We start from the raw sequence: 24,658 nt of genomic DNA on the forward strand, positions 1-24,658 counted from the left end.
CAAGGTTGTTTATGGGCTAATATCCGAAGTTGTGTTGAGTTTGTTGATATACATTATAACTGGATAAGTATAAAATATGGAACAGTATAAAGATATGCAAAAGCAGAAACATCTTCCTGAAGGGTGAAAAAGTTCAAAAGATCGAAAATCTACCTGTACCAAATGGAGAGTCTTGGCTCCGCCCCCCTGGGCCCCATCCTCTGGGCATTCGAGGGCCTGTGCCTGACCATGGGGATGAGGACGGCTGCTTCTGATTGGTCAGACCCGGAGGGGGGCGTGGCAGGTGGGAGCTGTTTCGATTGGTCCTCCATGACTTGCTGTGTCCGATTGGCTCAGGGGGCCAGCTGGACTTGTAGTCCGTGAATTTAGCTAAAGACAACAGAACGGCACTGTGATTTGGATCATATAAAAATAAATATACAAGTTCTATAAAAGCTACAGTCTGATCTTGTACTTGAGGTAATGTACTGTTAACTTAATAACTGTCAATAGCAGTAATTTATTATTAAAATTTACTATTTCAATAATATGAATTATTTAAAAAAAAAGTGACTGTTACACAACAATATGCCAATATGCTAATAAAATGCATTTGTTTTTTAAATGTTGAACAGAAATAGTTACTCACCCGAGTTGTGTGCGGTGAGGGGGTTCTCTGAGGCACTGTAGGGCCAGGCACCAGGTGAAGGCAGTAAGGTGTTCAGGGAGGGGTTCGATTCTGAGAGAGAAACAGAGAGAGTGTTGGAGGCTTTCACAAGGATTCCTTACTAAAACACTTATTCAGACTCTCTATTTATTGTCATATTTCATTGCCACAGATCCGAGGTGGGAAAAGTTTACTAAAAAAGTGCTAAAATCACATTAATCAATTTATGAACATATATTTTTACATTTTGTTTTGATACAATTTGTCTCATTTTACAATGGAAACATTATTTGGCGATTGTAAAAAAACACAAAACACTTTTATTTTTATATTTTTGGTTAAAGATATTATATCTACGGATGAGTGATATGGCCATAAAATAATATTGCAATATTTCATGGTATTTTCAGGATAACAATACTCTGTGTGAATTTTACTTTTGCTAAATACAGCAAAAAAAGTAGTACACTGATGTGATTATTAGTGGTTGGGTGATACGGCACGAAATTTCAGAGTATAATATTGTTGATGATATTGAAAAATGTTGGCGATATTATTGCATATGATACAATATGGCACACCCCTTATTATAACAAATGCTGAAAACAATTTGAAACCATTGATTTTATATAGGTAATCACACCAGTGCCAACACTGCTAGTTTGGATGTCACAGAGCACCACTCAGGGCTTTGTAAATTACATTAAATTATAACCAAACCCATATCACAAAAATAACCGATAATATAACGAGACTTGAATTTTACAAAAAAAAAAAGAAAAAAAATCCAATATTTAAAGTGCTTCATCTGGCCCTCTACAGCTTATTGAGGTCAGGGCTGAAACTGATCAACGGAGTAGTAAATAGCCAACACCCTACACCACTAGTCACAGATTATTACCAGACAAACCCCAACTATCATAATGTTCAGCTGGAAGTCAGTTTGGATTTGAAGATGAGCTTGTGTACAGGTGTGTGTGTACCTGTGTTGTCCTGCAGTAGCTGGTGGTCAGTATCACTGAGCGCGGGTGATGCCAGCATGCTGCTGGAAGTCATGTAGGGATCAGGGTCAGGATCGGGATCAGGACTCTTAACACCCTTCCATGGCACACCTGGCTGGAACTCTGTCACACACACACACACACACACACACGTACACATACTTGTTCAGTAATTGATGGCACGGGCATATTCCAAGGTAACAATGTCAGGATTCATGGTGCTGGAATTGTGAAAGAGAGATTCAGGGAGCATGAGATCATCATTTCCACACATGGATTGTTCACCACAGAGTCCAGACCTTAACCCCAGTGAGAATCTTTGGGATGGACTCTACCATCATGAATACAAGATCACTGGACTAAAAAAAATCTGGTGACATTGCAGAAGCTTATCGAAACAATGCTACAGTGTGTGTGTAAAGCAGCAATCAAAGCTAAAGATTGTCCAAGGAAATATTAAAATGTGAGCTTTTTTTGGTGTCAGTGTATTAACCTTATGAATTGTTAACACATAACAAAATATTACAAATTATTTCTTCTTTATATCTAACTACTCATAATATAACTAAACACTCAGTCTTCATTATAAGCACGATTACAAAAAACACAAGCTTTATACTGTATTACTGTATTAGACAGTGTGTGTTTGTGTGTAAGACATGTAAATATTACCTTGTGGCCAGGTAGGGGTGCCAGGTGTGGCGCCCAGTTTGCCACCAGGCGTTCTGTGCCAGCTGTCAGTCATGCCCAGAGTCTCTGCCCCCAACAAATCATACTGAGAATACGGGGAGTCGCCCCGCAGCTTCATCGGCCCGGGCAGGAGACCTACGCACACAAGAGACAATTATACATTCCGAGTTCAGAAAACTATTTTTTAAAAATACAAATAAAATCATGCTTTTATATGTGTATAAAATATATGTTTTAAAACTTGGTTTAATAAATCTGACTTTAGAACCAGACATCTTTATTGAACAGATTTACTCCCCTCGACTGATACGTGTTTATAAAGTTCTTATATACATATATATACTCTCTAAAAAAAATAATGATCAAAACTTCAGCATACAGCATACAAATAGCATAATTCAGCATACAATTGTGTTAGGCAGATATGCAAGGGTGTGAATAGTATTCACATTCATTACAAGGGTTTAAAATACTTCTGTAGAACTCATGCTTTTTACTCAAGTAAAAGCCCCCACCCCTATTTTAAAATGTAAGGAGTAGAAAGTTTAAATAATTATTTGTAAATGTAAGTAGTGGAAGAAGAAGTAAAACGTTGTTTGAAAAATAATTACTAGTAAAGTATAGATAACTAATATTTCTACTAAAGTAAGGTAACAAAGTATTTGTAGTTTATTACTTGACACCTCTGCAGATATGTAAATGATTGTAGATAAGGTCTGATTAGACACATGGCCTTGCCTCTAGAGCAGAGGTCACTAATAGGCGGACTGCGGTCCGGGTCCGGACCCAAATGTTGTCTGATGCGGACCCAAACTGATGAACTACTGAGAAGTATTTAATTGTATACGTGCTTTGCAGTGCAGTGAACTCAGAGACCAATCACGTGTGGTGTAAAATCACCAAACACTCTCCTCTGCCAATCAGATCTGTGCAGACCAAGAACGAGCGGAAAAATGAGAACAGGCAGAGCACGAGAGAGAGACAGGGTAGAAATGTAAACAAATACTGGCCAGAGAGGTATATTTTATTATTATTATTTATTTATTATATATTCTTATGAATCATAACACAAGTTAGAAATCGGTCCAGACCTTGGCCTGTCGAAATGTTCTCTAACTGGACCATACTGAATTCTAATTAAATACCCCTTCTCTAGAGGGAGTAAAAGTGTTCATCCCTCAGCCAAGTAAATTGGCTCTCAGAGGGTACTTTTGGGAGCTTGCCTAACCGTATCTCATCTTGTATCCAGGCTAGAGGCACCCTTATTCTCCAATAATAATCCATTTACTCTAATATTGTAATGACTTATACATATATCATTGTTACTTTCACAAATTTATAAACATGACTGTATATAGATTATTAAAACCCTAATAGTAGCAGTAGGGTTAAATCAATCAGCTGAACTGATGAGGCCCTATTGAAAAGTGCTAGATTACATCACTTAATAATTAAACATGTGAATACACGAGTGAGAGAATGAGAGATGATGTCATTACTAATTTTACCATTTTTGTGCAGCATGGGATCTGGGGGAGAGGGAGCGAGAGGGTGTCCTGCCTCCATCATCCATTTAAAGCGAGACTGCGATCCACCTGCGTCCTTCAAACCGCCCACTGGCCCGCCCATCACAGACTCCAACTCCGGCCCTGAGCCAAATCCTGCTCACACAAAGAGAGGATTGTTTTTTCAGGGGTAAAAGGAGAATGTGAAGCATTGCTGTAAAATTTGATTGGATTTAGAAACTCCAGAAAAGTAGTGAGATCAGTATGTTGGATGATCACCTTCCCACCTAATCCCAGACTACCCAACTCATCCTAAAAGCCCTCCAGAGAAGAGGGTTTCTCTGCTCCACAGCTCAATTCTAGGGGCTTTATACCCCTCTAACCCATGACAGGCATTGGAAATGGTGCTAATATGTTTATCTGCTTTAGAGAGTCCTATTCTATTGACAGTATTTTTCTACAGGGACTAAAGACTGCAGTTTAACAGTACAATAACAGCTGTTTATCTGGTAATTCTGAACTGGTTTGTGAGGTTCTTGCCTCCGTGTTCTCTGGGTTTTGTACTTATTGTGTGCGTGGGTTCATTATAAATTTAGCACACTGTGGACTCTGCACCAGCAGTAGAACCAGCCTTAATTTAAGAGTTTTTTCTCTCTCTGAGATTTGTATAAATTAAACTTTATTTACTGTAAGTCTGGACCCGGAACAGAGACTGCCTATTGAGTACCCCTGACCTAAAGTGATGTTACCCACTGACCAGGAAAGGTGTTGGGGCTTTTAGGGTGTAGATCAGCCAGAGAGCCCCCCATGGCCGGGTGGAGGAGGGGTCCATCAGGCTGTTTGGGAGCAACCCCTGCAAGGTGGGACGGGGAAAGTTTAGCACCCCCTACGCCTTGCTGCTGTCTCTGCTGCTGAAGGATGGCCATGATTCGGGCCAACTGAGTGAAGAGAGAGAGAGAGAATGTTGAAGAATGTTGAAACAATGACAGCATTACAAAGTGCTAAATCCTATACCGTCCCAACTTTTCTTTAAAGGTATATTTCCACTAAAATGTTATCTTTGTAAAATAAAATAGGTCTCTCTGAGTTGTATGTTTGTATTGTTAATGTTGAATCTTGTGTAAGTAACTATAGGTTTAAATCGGATCTACGGTTGATTCTGTCTTTTAAAGAGTCCGGTATGACAAGGTAGCACAACTCGACAGAATGCCGGTCAAAGCGGGCACCGTTTGCGTCAGACTTTATAATATAGAGCAGACTCTGGGGCTTCCAGAGAGGTAAGAGTCTTTTTTTTTTTTTTTACAAAAAACGGCTCACATGGCATTTATTTATATTAGAGACCTTTAAATGTGTTGCAGGCCTACAATGCTGGAATATATATAATAAAAAAATTAAAATTAAATTGAGCAGATAAAACATGAAATATTTTGTGCGCGTGCTGTCTGCATATAAAAGTCAAACAAAATATAAGAAAATGTGCTTTTTTTAAATTTGCATTTTGCATCTGTCATAACTTTTTTTGTTAAGGATGTACAAAGGCAACAAAGGATGATTTAATCAAGTGAGAAATGACAGTATTCTTTTCTTTTATATTTTCTTTAAGTTTTCTTTATATTTTAAAGTCTCTGTAATTTGGGATGAACGTTGAGAGGTGTGTACCTGTTGTGGGTCATGCTGCTGACGCAGAGGAGGAGGAAACTTCCTTTGAGAAAGGAAATGCTGTTGTTGTTGCTGCTGTTGCTGCTGCTGCTGCAAGAGAAGCTGACAGGCCTGAGAGAGAGGGAGAGAGAAAATTGTACTGTAAATATTATATTCACTGTATGTTTCTGGACTATGTGCTATAGAGCAGTGATATTTACCAGCTGAAACTGTTGCATCTGTGGGGGAATGCCACTGAGCATGGCCAGGTGCTGAGGGGAGAGCTGTGGGGGGAACATGCCTCCACTGGGAGGAGGCATCGGCTTCAGCATGGATCCTGAAACCTACAGACACAACACACCCACTGTAGTAATCATGGAGGAAAAACCATAATAATAAGGTACAGTAAACCATAACATTGATCATTCACTATAACATGACAAGTCACCTGAGGGGGGAGGAACTGATGAGGCACTTGTGCTCGTATCCCGGGGGAAGGATTCATGGGGTGAACACCAGGCTGCTGCATTCCTCTTAACTGAGGAATCCCACCACCGCCGCCAAACACACCGTGACCCCCCGTCTACAAAACAAGGCACATGATTGATCCTGATCTCAATAAATACTAACCTAATTACCCACTTAACACTATTAACCACACTTTTAGGACCCTATTTTAGGCTTGGTATTCGTGAGGGCACAAAATATACACCTCAAAAAAATGCAGCTTAAATTGTGCAAAAGGCATGTACCAATTCTCTTAATTAAACATGGGTGTGTTTTCGGCATAATAAAACAAATAAACCAATCAGCAATGTTATTTTACTCTTTATTCTATTTAATACTGAGTTAAAAGTCAGGTTTTTGCTCTGCAGCGTGTCTCTGTGTGTGTGTGTTTAACGAGCGGACAGTGGGCAGTTCACAAGGCACTCCTGCATGGTTAAGATTGGTTAAGGATTGGGCGGCTGAGTGTTTACTGTTGTCAGGGTTTTAAACAGGCAGTGGCACACTGTGTACGATAGGGCCCTTATAGAGCGACACCAGCTGCCTTTTACCTCTGCCTCCTTTCCCATGCTCCTTCAGAATTTCTCAGGTTTAGCCTATAAACACATTTTAGCCCTTTGAAACCGAATCTACTAAATCTTAATGCCTTTATTTGATGCACGTAAACTAAAGTGATGAACCTTTGCTTCAGATATAACACAGTATAAAACAGGTACCTACTCACGAAAAACACACATTAGTTGCATTACTTTTTGTTTTATTTATAACACCTTCATTAAGCATAATGTTTTGGACATGCTGGGTAAGAAAATAAACCTTATGTCATTTCAGACTTTAGATTTCGTTCATAAACTGTTTATGTCATGTTGAAAGCACTGGCATAAGCTATGTATGAATATTAAAATGTTGCTTTTCAATTTCCTCAAGCCCCCTAAGTGTTGCTATGGGTTGTTATGGGTCAAAGAACCAGTTCTTTGCAATATGTGCTGGGGTAAATTGTAGGCTAAGTCAGCCTGGCCTTCAGTGTGGCCTTCTCTTAACTATGATTCCCTAACACAGTAAAAATATTTTATTCATTGTACCTTATCATAGTAGGGTCCCGTCTCCCCAGGGCCCATATCTTTGGAGCTCTGTGAGCGGAAGGCCATTCCTCCCCTTCCTCCCTTCCTCATCTCTCCATTAAAGTCGTTCATCCCTCTCCGGGGTCTGTCTGAGGCACCGCCGGCCTCTTCATCCTAATCGCAAACAGAGACAAGAATAAGATATTAGACACCACATCAACCATTTCTCATATCTATCCTTGAGGTGATGAGCTGTGATCTTACCGCAATCCCCATGTTTGAAAACTGTCTCGACATTGGAGACGTCCAGGAGTCTCCCCCGTTCCCTTTCGGAGGACCCTAAGTAAAATAAATACATGTCAGAAAGGTCTGTGTTGATGTATCTGTGGTGTGTGTAAAAACATAAAGCAGCATATGGCATCTAATCTTACCTGATTTATACTGCTGCAAATTTAAGGGTTCTAATCCCAATTAAATCAAACTGATCTGCAGCTCAGTAATAATGGGGTAATAACGTACTAAACAGCGTATTTTTCGCACTATAAGGCCGGATTATAAGGCGCACTATTAATAAACATCTATTTCCTGGTCTATTTATATACATAGGGTGCATCGGATTATAAGGCGCACGATCAATAAACATCTATTTTTTGGTTAAGTAAACTAAAGTATTTAGTTAAATTAAGTAAAATGTATTTAAAAAAAAAGAATTCAGATGAGTCAGAAAAGTTAAGCGAGCGCTGGATATTAATCTACGCAGATTTCTCTTCTTAAAACTGTTTATTTGTGTAATTAAAGCTCTTTTGTTTATTTACAATAAGCTTAGAATTACAGATTTCCACAAAAGCTGGAGTACTAGAATTAGCGGCTAACCACTAGCTGCTAGTATCTAATGCCACCTGACAGAGCTACACTGTGGAACCCTAAGTCTTCTGGTAAGCCAGGGCGATATTAGCTAGCGGCTCGCCCCATGTAGCTCGTTTTAACATAGCGAAAGGGTAGTGCTTAGCGGTTAGTAGCTAGTGCTAATGCTGGTTCAGGAGTGCTAGCTGGGATTAGCAGCAGGCTACAGGCCAATAATACTCACAAATGGACGGCCAAAAAGCTAGCGTTTAGTGCAGCTAGCAGCTAATGCTAATACTGCTGCAGCAGTGCTAGCTGGCTCCAGTTCTATAATACTCACATCTGGAAGACCAATAAGCTAGCATTTAGCGCATTTTGCAGCTTATGCTAATACTGTTGGAGAACTAAACTGGAACTTTTTTAAAACTGTATTTTAGCGAAATGGCTTTACTGCTCCTTACAACCTGACTGGTAAAATTATACATAAGGCGCACTGATGATTTTTGGGACAATGAAAGGATTATAAGTGTGTCTTGTAGTACGAAAAATATGGTAACCCTGTTACACTAAATCCCAGTGTATAACATAATGTTGAAAATAAAAACAAAAAAGACAACTTAATGCTAATTGATCGTTTTAATTAGCACAAATCAGTCATTTCAACTGAGAAAAGCAGATGACTGAAAATCATGAGAGTTATACTAAGACTAAGATCTTGCCACGTACCTTCCCACAAATTCTCTTGCCCCCCTGGCCTTGGTTCCACCCTCCAGCAGTAAATGAGGAGCCACCTTGGGGCCCCCTGCCACCCCACACACCAGGACCACTGTCCTCCTCCTCCCAGCTGCTGTGGCGTGAGCTGTTGGAGCCTTCATCACCCCAGCCTTCTTGCATAGACTTTGAACCTAAGGAGAAATACAGTGCAGCAGCTACGGATTAATGCATTTTAGGCTTTACCTGCACTCAAAGATCCAGTCTTTTAGCAATGTTTTAGTCTAGGGATATACCGATTACTCAAGTAAATCGAGTTACTCAATTAAAAAAAATTGATAAGAATTATTTTCTGTGCCCAAATAATTGTTTATTTAATTTAAAAACTCAGAGCGTGGTATTTTCACAACTTTTATTTTGACACGTGTTTGTCTCTTATTTGTTGGATGAAATATTATTGGAAAAAAATATTAATTACCACTAGTGCCTAATGTGCCCCAATGCAGTAGGTGTCAATCTTAGCGTTCATAAAGGCATGGTCATGAACCTACTGTATTATTAGTCTTAGTGATGTAATTAGACTAGTGCTGGACGATATGGCCAAAGTTTCTATCACGATATATTCCTTAATTTCGGTCAATACGATATAATTTCGATATCAATATAAATACTTTGAAGGCCTCAGAAAAACTGCTAAGAATCCCTGCAATGGATATCTGTACACTAATGTCTGAAATTTTAATTTAAGTCTTTAAAGCCTCCTCTCACAAAAAACTGTATAATACTTTAGAAATAATAAATGGTCAGAATTAATCAATGTTCACTTTTATTTGCATGTAGCAAAATAAAAACATGACATCTCTGTCAAACACAAACCTATAACCTATATATATATTACCAATATAAATAACTTTACATTACAACAGAGGCAGAGCTTTTTATTCTTTTGTAAACATATTTAACAGATCAAAGAGCTTCATCGCGGAAGGTTATAGGTGCGGACCAGAGCGCAGCCTAGCTTCATCGCGGGAGGTTTTAGGTGTGGAGCGAAGTGCGGCCGAGATACGGCCTGTGAAAATTCTGTAAATAATCGATATGCCACAAAAATGATATCACCGTTTTTTAAACATTTCTTATCACGATAAATACCGATATCGATATATTGTCCAGGCCTAAATTAGACCCAAGTAGTCCAAAATGTAAATAATCAAAAAAACCAATTTTTAAATACTTTTGATGTCACAATTATTCCACAGGTCCTGATATATTTTAGAGCGCATCCCATGTCCAAGAAGGAGAATCCACTGACTTGGTGGTAAAGAATGCAGAACGCTTATCCAGAACTGGCAACGTCTCTGCTGTTCAGAAGCTAAGATGCACGACACAAAGCCAATGATTATGCTTTTTTATTGATTAATACCCAAAATTTGATACCTACAAGAAATCCAAATTTGAAAGTAATGTAATTAAAGATATTTCTTACTTGTGGTTAGGGGTGGGCGATATGGCCATAAAATAATATCACGATATTTCATGGTATTATCGCGATAATGATACACTATGAAAAAATACACTACTGCAACAAAACAAAACTTACATTTTATTTTTTGTATACAATATTATACAGCACACCCCTAACTGAGATATAAAAAACATACAAGAATTTTAGCAGATTTTTAACAGAAGTCAATTATCCAGGATGTCATGATACTAATAATGCACTCCAAATATCTTCAAATATCTCCATATAAGAAATCTGTGAATTTTACTTTTGCTTAAACAGCAAAAAAGTAGGACCCTGCTGTGATAATTAGGGGTGAGTGTTATGGCACGATATTTCAGGGTATAATATCGTTCACGATATTCAAAAATGTTGGCGATATTATCGCGTACGATATGATGGCACACCCTACTTGTGGTATTCATTTTTATTGTGTTTTATTCATTTGTATTTGCCATTTGGAAGTGTATGTTGTGAATTTTAAAATATATATTATTTATTAAAAAAAAAAACAATTGGTTATTCATTATTAAGTGAAATGTCTTGTGTTCTATTGTGTCTTTTTTTTAATTGCTCTTTAACCAAGCAAAAATGTTTTATCTGATTACTCGATAAATCAAATCTATTTTTTAGTAGAGTACTCGAATACTAAAATAATCTATAATAATTTATAAACAATATATTTATAAATTATTTATAAATATATAAATAATAGCTGCAGCCCTATTTTAGTCTATCAAATCCGGATCAGGTTTGTATAACTGCTGTAAAATCCAAAAACAGGGCTGGACCCCTTTTGGTTAGATGTATGGGGTCAATCTTACCAGACTTGGCTGAATTGGAGTGGGAGCCGCCCCATCCTCCCCCTTTTCCAGAATCCTCAGAGTCCCTCCAACCTGACGGGGCATCAAACGTTTTTCCCCAGCTTGTTGTTTCTTTATCCGCAGCCGGTTCTGGAGGACCACCACGATCCCACCCTGCAGGGGCTAATGAAACACAAAAAACAGGGTAATTTCTGACCATAGCACAGTATTAAACAATTACATGTAATATTTAAAGTATATAATATTACGTTCACATGTGTGGATATCACATTTTGAGTTGTCTAGACCACAACACTAAATTTAGCTCTAAAAAAGTCTGGTGTCCTCTTATGAGGACATTATACTGTCACCTAGTGATGGCAGAAGAGTTTAACACACTACAGTTTCTATTTTGTTTTTTTTATGTTTTTTTATGTTTTTTTTAATGTCTTCATGTTGAAGCAACACTTCAAATAAACCATATTGCTCAAAGGGGCAAAATTGTTGTTTCTACTTTTTGTTTTGTACTCAGGCAAAAAATGCTGTTGTGTTCAGGCACAAAATAAAAGTTTTACACATCATTCTCAGAAACTACATCATGTAAAAAGATATTTTTTTGTTTTTACACTAATCAGGTGCCATTTAGCCCAAACAGCAGAGAGAAATAAAAAACGCATGCCATGCAAGAGTTCGCGTCTTAGGATGTTAAACCTTATTAAATGAAACATCTATTGTTTGTTTTTTTATATTTTAACAAACAACAATATGAACAATGTTTTTACACTACCAAATCTCTTTTGTAATGTCTTTAATATTTTCTTCTCTTTACTTCTCTAAACTTAAATTTAATTAATTGGAAATTTTCTTACTAGCTTCGTTATCAGCACAGATATAAAGGCATTCACACAAAGCAATCCAGACTGTTCTCATACAGAGTTCCCCAATGGTGGAACAAACTACCTTTCACCACCATATCAGGAGAATCTCTCACTATCTTTAATAAACTCCTGAAGACAGAGCTCTTCAAAGAGCACTTACTCTCCTAACACCTCTAACTAACTAACTTCTACTACCAGATCAGGAGAATCTCTCACTATCTTTAATAAACTCCTGAAGACAGAGTTCTTCAAAGAGCACTCACTCTCCTAACACCTCTAACACACTAACTACTTCTAACCTCTTTTCCTTCTTCCCCTTCTTCACTCCTCTATCCCATTATTTCCCTTTGTCCTCCTTTAGGCCCTATCTAAAAATGTTTTTACCTCTAAACTTCTATTACTTTTGTACTTCACTATTGTAAGTCGCTTTGGACAAAAGCGTCTGCCAAATGTAATGTAATGTAAAGCCAGCCCCTCTCCATCAAATATCCTTTACATTATAAACTGTGTAGCTCATTCTGTACCTGTGTTTTTGTCTCTGCTGGTCGGGGCAGTGGCGGCCGGCCGGGTGGTCTGACCCCTCTGCTGTGGGGGGCCACTCTTTTCCCACATATTGACGCTCTTGCTGTCGTAGTGGGCTGGGTCGCCCCAGGCCGCTGTGCCGTCGTCTATCTCCAACTTCCTGCTGATGGACTGGGGCGAGGGCTCCTCCCATCCACTGGGCTCCACAGCCGTGGGCGCATGAGGGATGGGGCCGGATGTCCAGCCTGAGCTTTGGTTCTGGGTCTGAGGCTAGGGTACGCAGTAAAACAACATTCTATTAGTATTGTGGTAATAGCGTAATATTAAAATACCAAACATACCTAATATAGAATTTCATTGTACAGTGTAAATGCTTGCTTCTATTGTGCATATGACAATAAGAATCTTGAATAAAAATTTTTACTTTGTTTAGAGGGTTCTGAAAAAGGACTGTGTGATATAATAATGTATTTGTATGATGACAGAAAACTGTCTATTGATTTGTATTACACTCTATAATCTCAATTGATGCAAAATACAACAGCCTTGTTGTTGCCACACAAAGAAAGAAAAGTGAGTGCACAGCAGAACGGGGAACAGGTCCGTGGCACACAAACACAAACACACACACACACAACATGCCTGGGCACTGATTCACTGACTCCGTGCGTGTGTGCTGTTGCAAATACCATTTTAACATAGTTTTCCTAAACTCCAAACAGGACTGAGCTGGAATGCGTATGGTTAAATACAAAAGGTGTGCTTTTTTAACCAGCAGCCACTGTTAAGCATTAGTGTTGTGTCTGTTCCAATTCTTGTGCCAAACCCTAGCGTCTTGCTTGAAGTGTACACTTCCATGACAGTGAGTGAAGATGGAAATTTGTACACTTCCCATCATGAATACTTCAGTATTTTCTATGTCTGACGGTTTTCATTTTAAGAGTCCCTGCATTAACCATATAAAACAGTGTTTCTTAATCCTGATCCTGCACCAGTGTCCTCTGCACAATTTGCACAAAGTCTCTTAGAGAAATATACAAATATGAAAACATACTTTTACTTGACTACTGTTAATTCAACATGTCAACGCATTCACTGACTTCAAATGCCATATTGTGATATATATCATTATCGTAATATGAAGTGGCCTATATCGGGATGTAAAATTTTAATCACAGCCATACTCAGAATACCAAATTAGAATAGCAGTTTGAAAACTTTGCTTCTTCTTCCAAAAAAGTTATATCAGATGCCGAGTAATAAAATATAAGAGTACATTTAGACAGATAATAATCAATAATCTGTGACAATAATCACAAATTTCCAAATAATTACTTGATGTTCTTCATGCAGCCCACCCTTACCTGAGGCCCTGCGGGTCGAGTCCTGGGGTCTTGCGGGCCTCTGGATTGTGCAGTCTGGGCCTGGGATTGTTGCTGCTGCTGCTGATTTGGGCCTTTCAGTGCTGTTTGGTTGTTTGGTATTTGTGTTCCACCCCAGCCTTGGTGCTGTCCGACTCCAGCATCCACGTCCTTCCCTCCCCACCCTCTCCGCCGCTCTTCTTCAGAACTGCCCCAGGAACCATCGTCCTGACTCCCTCGCTTTACCCCCCTTTCCTCTCCCCATTCTGTGTCCCCTTTCCCCCAGTCGCTTCTGCTCCCGCCTCCACCCCCTTGCTCCCAACCCCCTTTATCCCTCTTGTTCTCAGCCCACCTGCCGCCTCGCTCGTCTTCCGTGGCCTCGCCCCATCCACTGGATACAGTACCCTGTTCTGGTCGACTACGCCATTCTCCGTCCCTTTCGCCACCCCACTTCTCTTCTCTCGGCTCCCCCCAACCTCCCCCGGTGTCCCCCCACCCCTGGTTTCTGGCAACCCTCGCCTGACTGCCCTCTTGAGGCTTTTGAGGCAGGTTAGCGCTGTTTAAGTTAGCATTAAGTTTAGCATGCTCAGTCCATCCTGACCCACTGTCTGCCTCAAGGTCCCAGGCTACGCCCTGTTTGATCTGGGTTTGGCCCCAGCCAGTGTTGCAAAGCACCCTGGGATCCAGGTCGTTCCGAGTGAGCATACCCTGTAAGGCCACTTCAGTATGGGTGGCTTGGGCTTTCTTCGGGGTGCCGAGCTTCCCTGTGTCCTCACCACTTCCATGTCCTACGGAATCGCACTCCGAACCCTCCCTGTCGTCCGCCCCTGCTTTCTGATTATCCATTGCTGTTTGGATGTTGGTTGCAAGCATTTGAGAGTCTTGTAAACTACCTGCAAAGCTGTCTTTTGCGTTCCCGCTGGTGCCCCCTGCTGGCCACGCTGTAGCTGCCTTCTTGGTTAGTCCACCTGCTTCTTCACCCCACGCTCCCTGAGATACCCCTCTGTCATTAACATTACCACCACCGCTTCCCCACATCTCCCGGCTGTCTCCAGCACCCCACGTGCCTTCACTCTTGACCCCAGCATCCACCCTACTGCCCCACCCATCAGTTCTTGAGGCAGCTGGATTTAAGTCATTGGAGGCAGGAACCTGTGAGGCCCCCGCGCAGTCCGCAGCATCAGCAACATCAGCAACACTTGTTTGTTTTGGTCCTGCCTCTTGTTCTAGTCTATTGACTCTGTCCTGGCTCTGCATTTGCTGCTGCACACTGTCTGAAATCAAGGCAGTCTCGTGGGAGGCAGTGTGGGCTGACTTTGACTCAGCCACAGTGACATCTTTGCAGTCAAGCCAATCCACAGGAGTGCTGCTGGAGTCCCGTGGTTTCTCTTCCACTCCAGCGGGGGGCAGCACCTCCGAACTGAATGACCGATCTGCTGCATCAGCCTGAGAAGACGGCCCCCACATCATGCTGGGGCTAAACGACCCACCGGCTCCACTGAGCCCCGACTCGCTCTCCTGCCCCCACGAGGCACTGCTGCTCTGGGCCGAAAGCTCCTGCTGCCTCCTGCCCTCTGCGATACTGGGCCACGCTTTAAGATCAGAGCCGTCCACTACTACAGCCTTATCCATTCCCTGAGAGGGGGACGGGGCTCCGGAGACCGGCCCCCATGTGGAATTTGCATAAGTCGAAGTGGCAGAGGACAGTGAGGAGAGAGGAGAGGCAGGATCTACATCAGAATCTGAGGAAGAACGTACACATAGACAGGGCTTTATTTTTGATTTTACACTGTAGTTTAGTGAGCGGACTAAAGAAATGTACTACATCCTGTCATCATCTCTATACTTCATATTGACTGGTTTGTAGAATGTTAGTTATGTTTGACTTTGCTGCGTTCCCTCCACTGGCTTCCTGTTGCCGCCCGCATCCGATTCAAAACCCTAACTCTGGCCTACAAGGCAAAAAACGGACCAGCTCCTTCATACTTGATGGCAATGGTCAAAGCCAGATCTGCACCAAGAGCTCTTAGAGCTTCCAGTACGGCTTGGCTCGAACCTCCATCCCTCAAAACACACAGAAAACAAACATCCCGTCTCTTCTCTATGCTGGCACCAAGGTGGTGGAATGAACTTGCACTGGTTGTCAGAACAGCAGAGTCACTCGCCGTCTTCAAACGTCGACTAAAGACACATCTTTTCAGTTCCTAAACTAATCAAAAAAAAAAAAAAGATTCCTAGGGTTCTAAACATGATCAAGCTCCGTGTATCTCTTGATCCTAGTCTACAAACTAGCTTTGGATATTTGAAGTAACATCGAAGCACTGTTGTAAGTCGTTCTGGATAAGAGGGCGTCTGCTAAATACTTTAAATGTAAATGTAAATGTAAATGCATGTTGCTTTGCCAGGTGCTGTGACGAATTCTAGCTTCCAGTCAGAATCCGACTCCCCTTTGTGTTGATGCCCCACCACAGCAGAATCTGATTATCCTCAGATCACCTCAGATTTTTTCTGCTTATAAATAGGAGTTAATCTATTGTTACAATAAATAAATGTAGTCAGATTTTTGCACATCTATTCTTTTTTTTCTTCTAGAGAAATATTCAGGCATTTTTACCAGCGTTTATAATGAAAAGGTGAGAGTAGGGGTGAGCGATATTGCATCATACCCAATATATCAGAATCTATATCAATTTAATCTACCAAATCTATATTGTAATAATAGCAGAATTCATTAAAACAGTCTATGATGTGTACTGTGAAGCTTTAAGGGTATTTACACAATAACTGTTTTGTTACATAATTATTATTTTATTCAAATTCAGGAGTTACTATAAGTAACAAGTTACTGGTAAGTTGCTGTAAGTTACAAAATAGACAAACATCAAAAGATCTTTAAATCTTTAAAACTGGTATACTATATAAGGCATTTTTTTATTTTTTTTGTTGCAGTAATATATTCTTGAAATGAATTGCAAATATACACTGAAATAATCTGATATTATTTTAGGGCCACATCATTCCTTCTTTCTGGAAGAGCTTCAGGTACTGTAAACTTAGAGTTATAGTTTATAGACCCACCTGAGCAGTGCACTGTGTTTGCATTTGAGAGCTCCCCCGTGTGGATGGGTAGTGAAATGTCTCCCACTAGTGGCTGACCCCTCTTTAGCAGAACTTTGGGCTCCTGTTGGTTACGGAAGCGAGGGGGCACTTCTCGGGGCATGAACCGCGCAGACGCTCCGGAGGGGGGCTGTCCGTTGGCCACAGTGGTCCGCTTTGCATTGTTCCCACCCGCGGGGGAAGCTGCAGTTCCCCCAGGAGCAGGACAGGGGGCAGAGGCTGGAGAGGAAGCAGTGCGGGGAGACACACAGCTGACGGGGTTGGGGGACTGAGCCGACGGAGGAGAGGTCAATTCTGAAAAAAATAAAAATTAAAATACAGTCAAATTGACATCATTGAACCACTTTTACAGACAGATAGACAGAGACCAGACAGACAGATGCAAAGAGACATCAAGCTAAACAGGACAAATCGTAAAAGGTTAGATTTGTGACCAAACAATTAATCCTGAGGTGATTACTTATTAGTAACCTGAGATTTTTTCACTGATGACTAACATTTATACTTTAACAGTAGAGATTAAGATAGGCTTACTGTTTAGACACGGACAGATAACACTCTAGCCCATTATTACTGTAATAATTGATTATTAAATTTCTATAACATGTTTATGACCTAGATAACTGCCATAAATAAACAAATATCAGTCCAGGGTTAAACCTTCATAGTATTAGTGTACTTTTCCAGTTTTCTGGATTTATATTCATTATTTATATTCATATTTATATTTATTTCTTGTCTGATCCAACCTCAAACCGTGGCTAAACTAGCCTAATCCTACAAAGCCTCATTACTGCTCTAATCCTGCTGAGGTTGGCTGTTAGCATCGCAACTAACATATGCTCCAAATCTAGTCCAGCTGTTAGCATTGTGGCTATCCTGCAACAATCTTTAACATTTTTAAAAAGGGTTGGACGATGTGATGCTTTTAGAGTTTTTTGTTGGAGGAATATTTGGAAGGTCTCTTTCACACGAACGATTTGATCTGCACTGTTAGCATCTTGCATGCACAGTGCATCTGTTATCTCTAAATTTACAGAGGGCAGTACTAAGATGCGTGTGTAGCTGGACCAGGTAGATCATGATCTCAAAGAGCAGAAAACACACACACAGAGGCATGGATTCGTTCTCTCCTTTGGAAGCCTTTACTCCACTTAGATTTTGTACCTTTGCATGTAGACATTTTGTATTTATAGTAGAACATAAAAACATCTGTGGTTCTATTGCTTTGACTGGGTTTTAGCTGATTTTTTCTCCACATGTTCGTCTAATTTCTGCTAGTTTTAGCATAAATGTTGGGAAATACTTCATCAGCACATTTGCCCTCTTGAATTATGACTGATACAAATACTCTATCAAGACAGATATAATAGCAGGTTATCAAAACAACCAACATTGCTGACCAAATGATATGTACAAAGACCGATATTATAAACAAAGATTGCAAAGATTTAAACACGCCACACATAAATGTAGGGGAAGATGTCAATAATAAAAAACTAATTCTTTCATATTTACAGATATTTGTGTGCTTTAAACTGCTGATGTTATGTCAAGAACATCAACTACAGATCTGGTAATTACTTACCTTTAATTGTCTGTTCAGCGTCCTGAAAAAAGACGAACAAAACACGTCTTGAGTATGTCATTTGTAGTAAAACATTTCTATCACTGCACATCTGAATCAAACTCTTTTTGATTTCTTTTTTACACACCTCGTGAGAAAGCTCCTGGTGACTTTGTTCTTCTCTGGTGTTTCTGAGGTCTTCCATGAAACACTGTTCCCTTTCCTAACACTCCTCTCTGAAACAGATACAACATCCCAAAGCTGTCAAACTTTGTGTTTGGGCACATTTTTATTCTTTCTTATATGTCATGAAAATCCTTTTGTTCTGGATGATCTACTGTCCCAGAAATAATTGTGATAAATGATACAGTTGCCATTTTAAGACCAGTTTACGCTACAGCTAAACAATAGCATACTTTTTTATTAAAGTCTTATTCGCGCGAATGGTCTCTTCTGCTAAGAAAACAATGGGTAGTATTTAAGGATGCAATGAATATTCTGCAAAATAAGAAATTATTTGACTGAAAAGTTAAATAAACTATAAACTATTATTTTGAACAATCAAGTTACTGACAATAAGATCAAATCACAACTAGTGTAGGGAAAAGCAGCAATGACGAAAAAGTAACAAAATTATTTAAAACCTGCAAAAATCATGTTCAGCGTTTAGGCTTTGATCAAATGTTTCATTATGTTTGGTTTCAGTTCCAGACCTAATTGTAATTTTGGTGAATCTTAAGTAATATTAAGGTTGAAAACAGTGTTTAGGTAATTTCGTCCATTTACTAAATAATAAGTCAATACCCAAATTATTGTAAGAGGCTTAATTTCTGAATTTGAATTGATGTATGAATAGACAGACAGATTACTATAATTACATTGATATTGTTAGATAGATAGATAGATAGATAGATAGATAGATAGATAGATAGATAGATAGATAGACAGATAGATAAATGCTTTAATAAGCATATTTACGATATATCATCAGTGCTAAATGGAAACTGTCATTACTGCACATTTCACTACAGAGAGTTTAAAAATAGTGTTAAATTGGATAATGTGCAGCAGAAATAGAATAAAAATCACTGTACTATGCATGAAAGAGTGTCAATGTAATGTTTATTCATTCAGTTTTCTGGCTGCTAAATTCGGAAAATAAAAAAATTTAATTAAATTCAAAACTTACTATTTTAAAAATACTATTTTAATTCAATTTCAATTTCCAAAGTTTTTTTTTTCATTTAGTTTAGTAAAGAAGAAATGGGATTTTTGGTTTTATTATTGTCCATTATTTAACCAACAGGTTTTATTACAAGATGCCAAAATAAAAACAACTAAAAATGAACTTTTTTTTCAAAATTCCCTTTAAATCCTGATTTTAACAGGCAGAAATGAAAAACTAGAAAATTAAATTAAAATCCCTTTTAGTATATATTTAGTATACTAAATGGAAAAAAGTTGTTTATAATTTTTACATCCAATTTTCTATTTGTTTTAATTAAGTTAAATGTTTAGAAAATTCAACTGATAAATGATACACTGACTAAAGAGCCTTTAAATTAGCAGAATAGTGTAAAAACATAATAAATACTGTGTAATAGGGCTGGGTGATATTGTAACAAAAAAATGAATCTCGATATTTTCCTAAAATATGAGCGATTCTCGATTATGTTTTTTATTTTTTGTAAACAGCAACAAGTGATGTGAAAGCTATTGCTTCCTTTACATTTAATTAAGTTTATATATTTAACTAACAGTAACGCTAAACAGCTTACATGCAGCTTTTATGTTAAACACAGAGCAAACATAACCTACTTATATTTCAGTTAAGGATAAGTGTAAAATATGAAAACCACTGCCACATAATAAAGTTCTTTACAGGTTTCTGCCAAAAGAAAATCTCATCCTATTAACTGAGATTCCCTCTCAGCTTCTATAGGTAAAAATCTCCATTATTCCATTTAAAAATCGCCTTAAAACAGTATTTAGGTCTTTAAATATCGTGGTATAACGTTTTTAACATATCACCCAGCTCTATAGGTGTGTGATTAACTAACTAAACTATTGTCAGTGGCTATACTGTTCACATTGATATCTTTTTTTATATCGTATCGACCAGAATTAAGAAATATATTTTGATATAAATGTTGGCTTATGGTCCAGCAGTGCGCTGAACCCTGAATGAGCCTGAATGAGAGCTAATGATTTAAATTGACTAATTCAGGACACAACCAAATGAGATCCAAATAAGCCCTGGCTGCTCAACTCACTTGGACACAGAGTGAAGTTTAAGCCGCTCAAGTGGGTGGATGGAAAGCTAATCCCAGAGAGAAGAGCTGCTTATTGGAATTTTCCGTTCCACCTTAAACGGTGCAGCAGTTCCAGTCGGGAACTTCAGCATTTAAGGTGGAACGAAAAATTCCAACTTTAGCTTCGAGCCAGGGTTTAAATTAAATTCTCTAAAATATTTTATAGGGTTAAGTACGAGTGTTAACTGTTCACAAACATAGTTTTTATTATCTAATAACGCCAAATATGTTATTTCTTTCCTCGCCTCTCGGCAAAACGCTGATAAATTTGACGGTTAACTAATAGCTAGCTTAGCTAGCGAGCTAACTGCGAGCAGCCGCTAGATTAGAAGCAGCAAAGGATAAAAACAGAATATTTCTATAAAGAAACAACTAGAAACACCTGCAAAACAAACCTAAATATTTATGAAACGATTCACACAATTAATACAACCTAGCTCATTAGCTAAGTTATGTTTCCTGGCTGCAACTGTTTATTATCTACAAGAAGTGTTAGCTAGTCTTGTTAGCTTAGCATGCTAACAAGCTAGCTAGCTAACACTCTCCAACGTGCATAATAAATAACGCTAAATAGAGTAGCTAGACACGTTTATTTGTACACTTACGGGGATATATTTACATTACTTTCCAACCAAAATGTTTGAAAACTGATCTAAATGAGTATTTATTGCTACTAGATAAATATGTGGTTTAGCTAACCTAGGTTAGCTAGCTACTCTGTTAGCTTAGCTAACGTTATTTAGCTAACTAGAACAGGGGGATGACGTATTTAGCTTAAGCGATTTTCGAGACTGTTAAAATGTTAAAACAGCTCAATTTGGTTATTATAATGCAGTTATAACATGTTTATTCATCTCAATCCAACTGAAATGCATTTTAAAACACATAATATATCAGTTATTTATCTCCATAGTTTCAGCTGTTATCATTATCCCTATCTGTTTTTGCAAAAGCGAATTTTTCTGCTTAAAGATTCGATTTACTTCGTGCATGTGCGCTCAAATCGAATTAATCGTGCTGCACAGAACATTAAAACCAGTCAGCAGTCAGATCCGCTGTTCTGGTCTGGGGCAGAATGCTACAATAACAAGCAGTAAACAAACAAGAAGACGCTCTCTCCACAACATAAGAACCAAAACTAAACTTCAGCTCCACTCCAGCCCGAGCTCCAGCTCCGGGCTCTCAGGCGGACGAGCTGAGCTCAGTAACCCGGTAATAAGCCGTGCATTCACCGCGACAGCGCCCCAATTCCCCGCATTTCTAACTAGCATGCATTCATTAATTTTCCATTCCAGTCGTCGTATGAATTAACCAGCAGCGCTAGCTACTTTACCTTGGGAGTTGTTACCTATGGCATATCAGCAGCAGCAGCAGCAGCTTAGTGCAGCCAGATAAAACCCCGTTAGATGCACGAAAAACAACACGGTGCATCCAGGTCCGAGGCTGCAAGCACATTTGAGAATATGCAGGATAAGAAAACAATGAAGAAAAAAGCACGTGAGAAAAAAACGAGCAGGCGGTAAATAAACGAGCAGGCTGTTTAAAACGCGTTTGTTGTTAAAGCCGTTTGAATTGTTGTTATTCGGCCATTTCAGCCCGAAGTCTTCCTGGCTAAGTGCACGGAAGGTGTAGTGACGGGGTTCTTCCACAGGGGGGCGGTGCAGAGAGGGGCTGGTTAAAAACACCGCGGGCGCTGCAGAGACGCGCTCCTTCCACAGGGGGCGCTGAGGAGACCAGCTTTTAAAAAACACAACAGGGGCAGCCAGACACTGACTGTTTATACCATTAAAATCTTAAATTACATTTACCGGATTTTTAAACTTTGATTTTAAATTTGTGAAAATAATTTCAATTTCAAAAACAACCATTTTTTTTGGATCTGAATTAGAATTAATCAGAAAATTATCTGAAGTTATTTAGGTTAAAACACAAAACAAGCATTGTTTAGATTTATTAATTATGCCATTTAATATTTAAAAAAAGAAACATTCAAATATACAAAATGCAGAGTCAGCAGATAGTATAGAATTAAACTGCACGAATATGAGTAGTTAGAACAAAAGCTATGGATAACAGCCAGTTTACTATATAAACTGAGTACAGTATTTTGCTATGTTGGTTGAAAACCCTGGACAGGCCACAACAAGGTTAGCCAGCAGACTTCATCTGAGGGAGGTATCTGTACCTGCTGTTGGAGGCAAATAAGCAGATGGAGGATATTTAAGTACTTTCAAACAATGAGTTTTGAGTTTCTATGGCAGTTAAGCATGAACCATTATGTTTGTGTTTTGCCACTTACACTGTTATGTAATAAACACTAATTCTAAAAGGGACTGAAATAAAGTATGCCTATGATTGAGTGTGACCTTTCCTCTACTGCTAACCAGAACCATGGTGTTTTCACACTCCAAACCTTCTCCCAATGCATAGTGTCTAATGCTCTTGCTACTATTAACCCTCAGAAAATTATCATTTATAATGATTACATATATTTTAACCTTATTATTGTGTCTAGCAGAATTCCCAGTATCTGGAAAACAGCTAACGTTATTTCTCTGCATAAAAGTGGAGACGTGGCAGATATAAATAATTATAGACTCATCTCAAAACTATCATGCTTAGCCAAAAAATTTGAATCTTTAGTAAACAGACAACTCAAATAATTTTTTGTTGAAAACTCTATCTCTATCTAAAACTCGACCACACTGGTTTTAAATGACCTGTACACATGCCTGAGACAGAAAGAAGCACTGTGCTACCATTTTTAGTGACCTAAGAAAAGCCTTTGGCACTGTTGACCACAGTCTTCTACTGGCAAACCTGCATAAGATGCAATGTAATGCGATGAAAATGCAATGCAGTGGGCCCAAAATGATCTTTTAGATATAAAACAATGTGTGATTCTGGATAACCATAAATCAAACATAACTGCTATTGACAAAGGAGTACCACAAGGCTCAGTCCTGGGTCCAGTTTTATTTAACATAATATAAATTACCTATGCCTCAGACTGCAAAGTGCACCTTTATGCAGATGATACAATGTTATACTGTTCAGCTGATTCTGAAGATGTAGTAATTGAAAAGCTCATTTAATGCTTTGCAGTCTGCTTTATACAATCAAAAAATAGTTTTAAATGCTAAGAAAACTAAGGTTATGCTGTTCTCCAGATCTCCAAATATTAATTTCAATCCTATGACTGTTAGTACCCCGATAGGATCCAACATTGAGAGTATAAGCATCTGGCTGGATGAAAAACTCTCATTTAAAACTCATATAAATAATTTAGTCATTAAGTGCAGACAGAGACTGGGATTCATTTATCGTAATAAATCCTGTCTGCCTATGTTTGCTGGAAAAAGAGTGGTAGAGGCTACTTTACTGTCAGTATTGTGTGAGGCTTTACATCTAGCTAATGTGTCTGAAGTAACATTCAGCATAAATCAGTGCACTGGTATGATCTGGACTGATCTACTACAGGGTCGTAACAATTAGGCTGTGCTGAGGTGTTACAGCTAGCACCAATATGGCAACACAGTACTGAGACAGCGTGTGTTACGGTAATGCTGAAGTGAAACCATACGTTTTTGTGTCCGTGGACACACCAACTGATTTACTGGAGCCGCAAAAGCCATAATACTACAATACGTACTGCACTGACCAAGTAACGGTCTCATCTGAAGTTCCATTAAGTCATAAGTGTCCTTTACAGATAAGAGCTCACCAGCCACACTGTGCACAATTGTGTTTTATTAATTACTCCAAGAAATGTGCACCTCTTTCCATTTTTTATGAGCTTAAATCTAAAAACATTTCTATTCTAAAAGTACAAAATAACATTTACAGATGTACAGTTTGTGAGCTGTGGATTGTGTGTGTTCATTTAAAGCTGCTAATTTAGAAACAGTATGCATCACATAAGGAAAATATGCTAAATCATCATCAGGGCACTGTGCAAAATGAACCGAATGATACAAATGATACAAAAAATGTTGTAG

At 38.9% G+C, this 24,658-nt stretch overlaps 1 protein-coding gene across 1 annotated transcript in view; it reads right to left on the bottom strand.

Moving 5' to 3' along the window:
* The window catches only part of LOC125794051 (trinucleotide repeat-containing gene 6B protein-like), a 29,998-nt gene extending 7,701 nt beyond the window's left edge, over nucleotides 1-22,297 (bottom strand). The window contains exons 1-19 of the mRNA XM_049473456.1: nucleotides 21,994-22,297; nucleotides 18,497-18,584; nucleotides 18,370-18,391; nucleotides 16,743-17,075; nucleotides 13,668-15,406; nucleotides 12,306-12,573; nucleotides 10,925-11,086; nucleotides 8,615-8,793; nucleotides 7,310-7,384; nucleotides 7,067-7,219; nucleotides 5,929-6,063; nucleotides 5,702-5,824; nucleotides 5,502-5,612; nucleotides 4,600-4,780; nucleotides 3,846-3,998; nucleotides 2,320-2,472; nucleotides 1,630-1,770; nucleotides 629-718; nucleotides 154-369 (exon numbers count right to left, since the gene is read on the bottom strand). Of these exons, the coding sequence (XP_049329413.1) occupies nucleotides 154-369; nucleotides 629-718; nucleotides 1,630-1,770; nucleotides 2,320-2,472; nucleotides 3,846-3,998; nucleotides 4,600-4,780; nucleotides 5,502-5,612; nucleotides 5,702-5,824; nucleotides 5,929-6,063; nucleotides 7,067-7,219; nucleotides 7,310-7,384; nucleotides 8,615-8,793; nucleotides 10,925-11,086; nucleotides 12,306-12,573; nucleotides 13,668-15,406; nucleotides 16,743-17,075; nucleotides 18,370-18,391; nucleotides 18,497-18,553 (4,291 nt within the window). The 5' untranslated portion in view covers nucleotides 18,554-18,584; nucleotides 21,994-22,297. The remainder of the gene's footprint in view (nucleotides 1-153; nucleotides 370-628; nucleotides 719-1,629; nucleotides 1,771-2,319; nucleotides 2,473-3,845; nucleotides 3,999-4,599; nucleotides 4,781-5,501; nucleotides 5,613-5,701; nucleotides 5,825-5,928; nucleotides 6,064-7,066; nucleotides 7,220-7,309; nucleotides 7,385-8,614; nucleotides 8,794-10,924; nucleotides 11,087-12,305; nucleotides 12,574-13,667; nucleotides 15,407-16,742; nucleotides 17,076-18,369; nucleotides 18,392-18,496; nucleotides 18,585-21,993) is intronic.
* Between the last annotated feature and the right edge of the window lie 2,361 nt (nucleotides 22,298-24,658).

The sequence above is a fragment of the Astyanax mexicanus genome, unplaced genomic scaffold, assembly GCF_023375975.1.
Source record: "Astyanax mexicanus isolate ESR-SI-001 unplaced genomic scaffold, AstMex3_surface scaffold_38, whole genome shotgun sequence".
NCBI lineage: Eukaryota > Metazoa > Chordata > Actinopteri > Characiformes > Acestrorhamphidae > Astyanax > Astyanax mexicanus.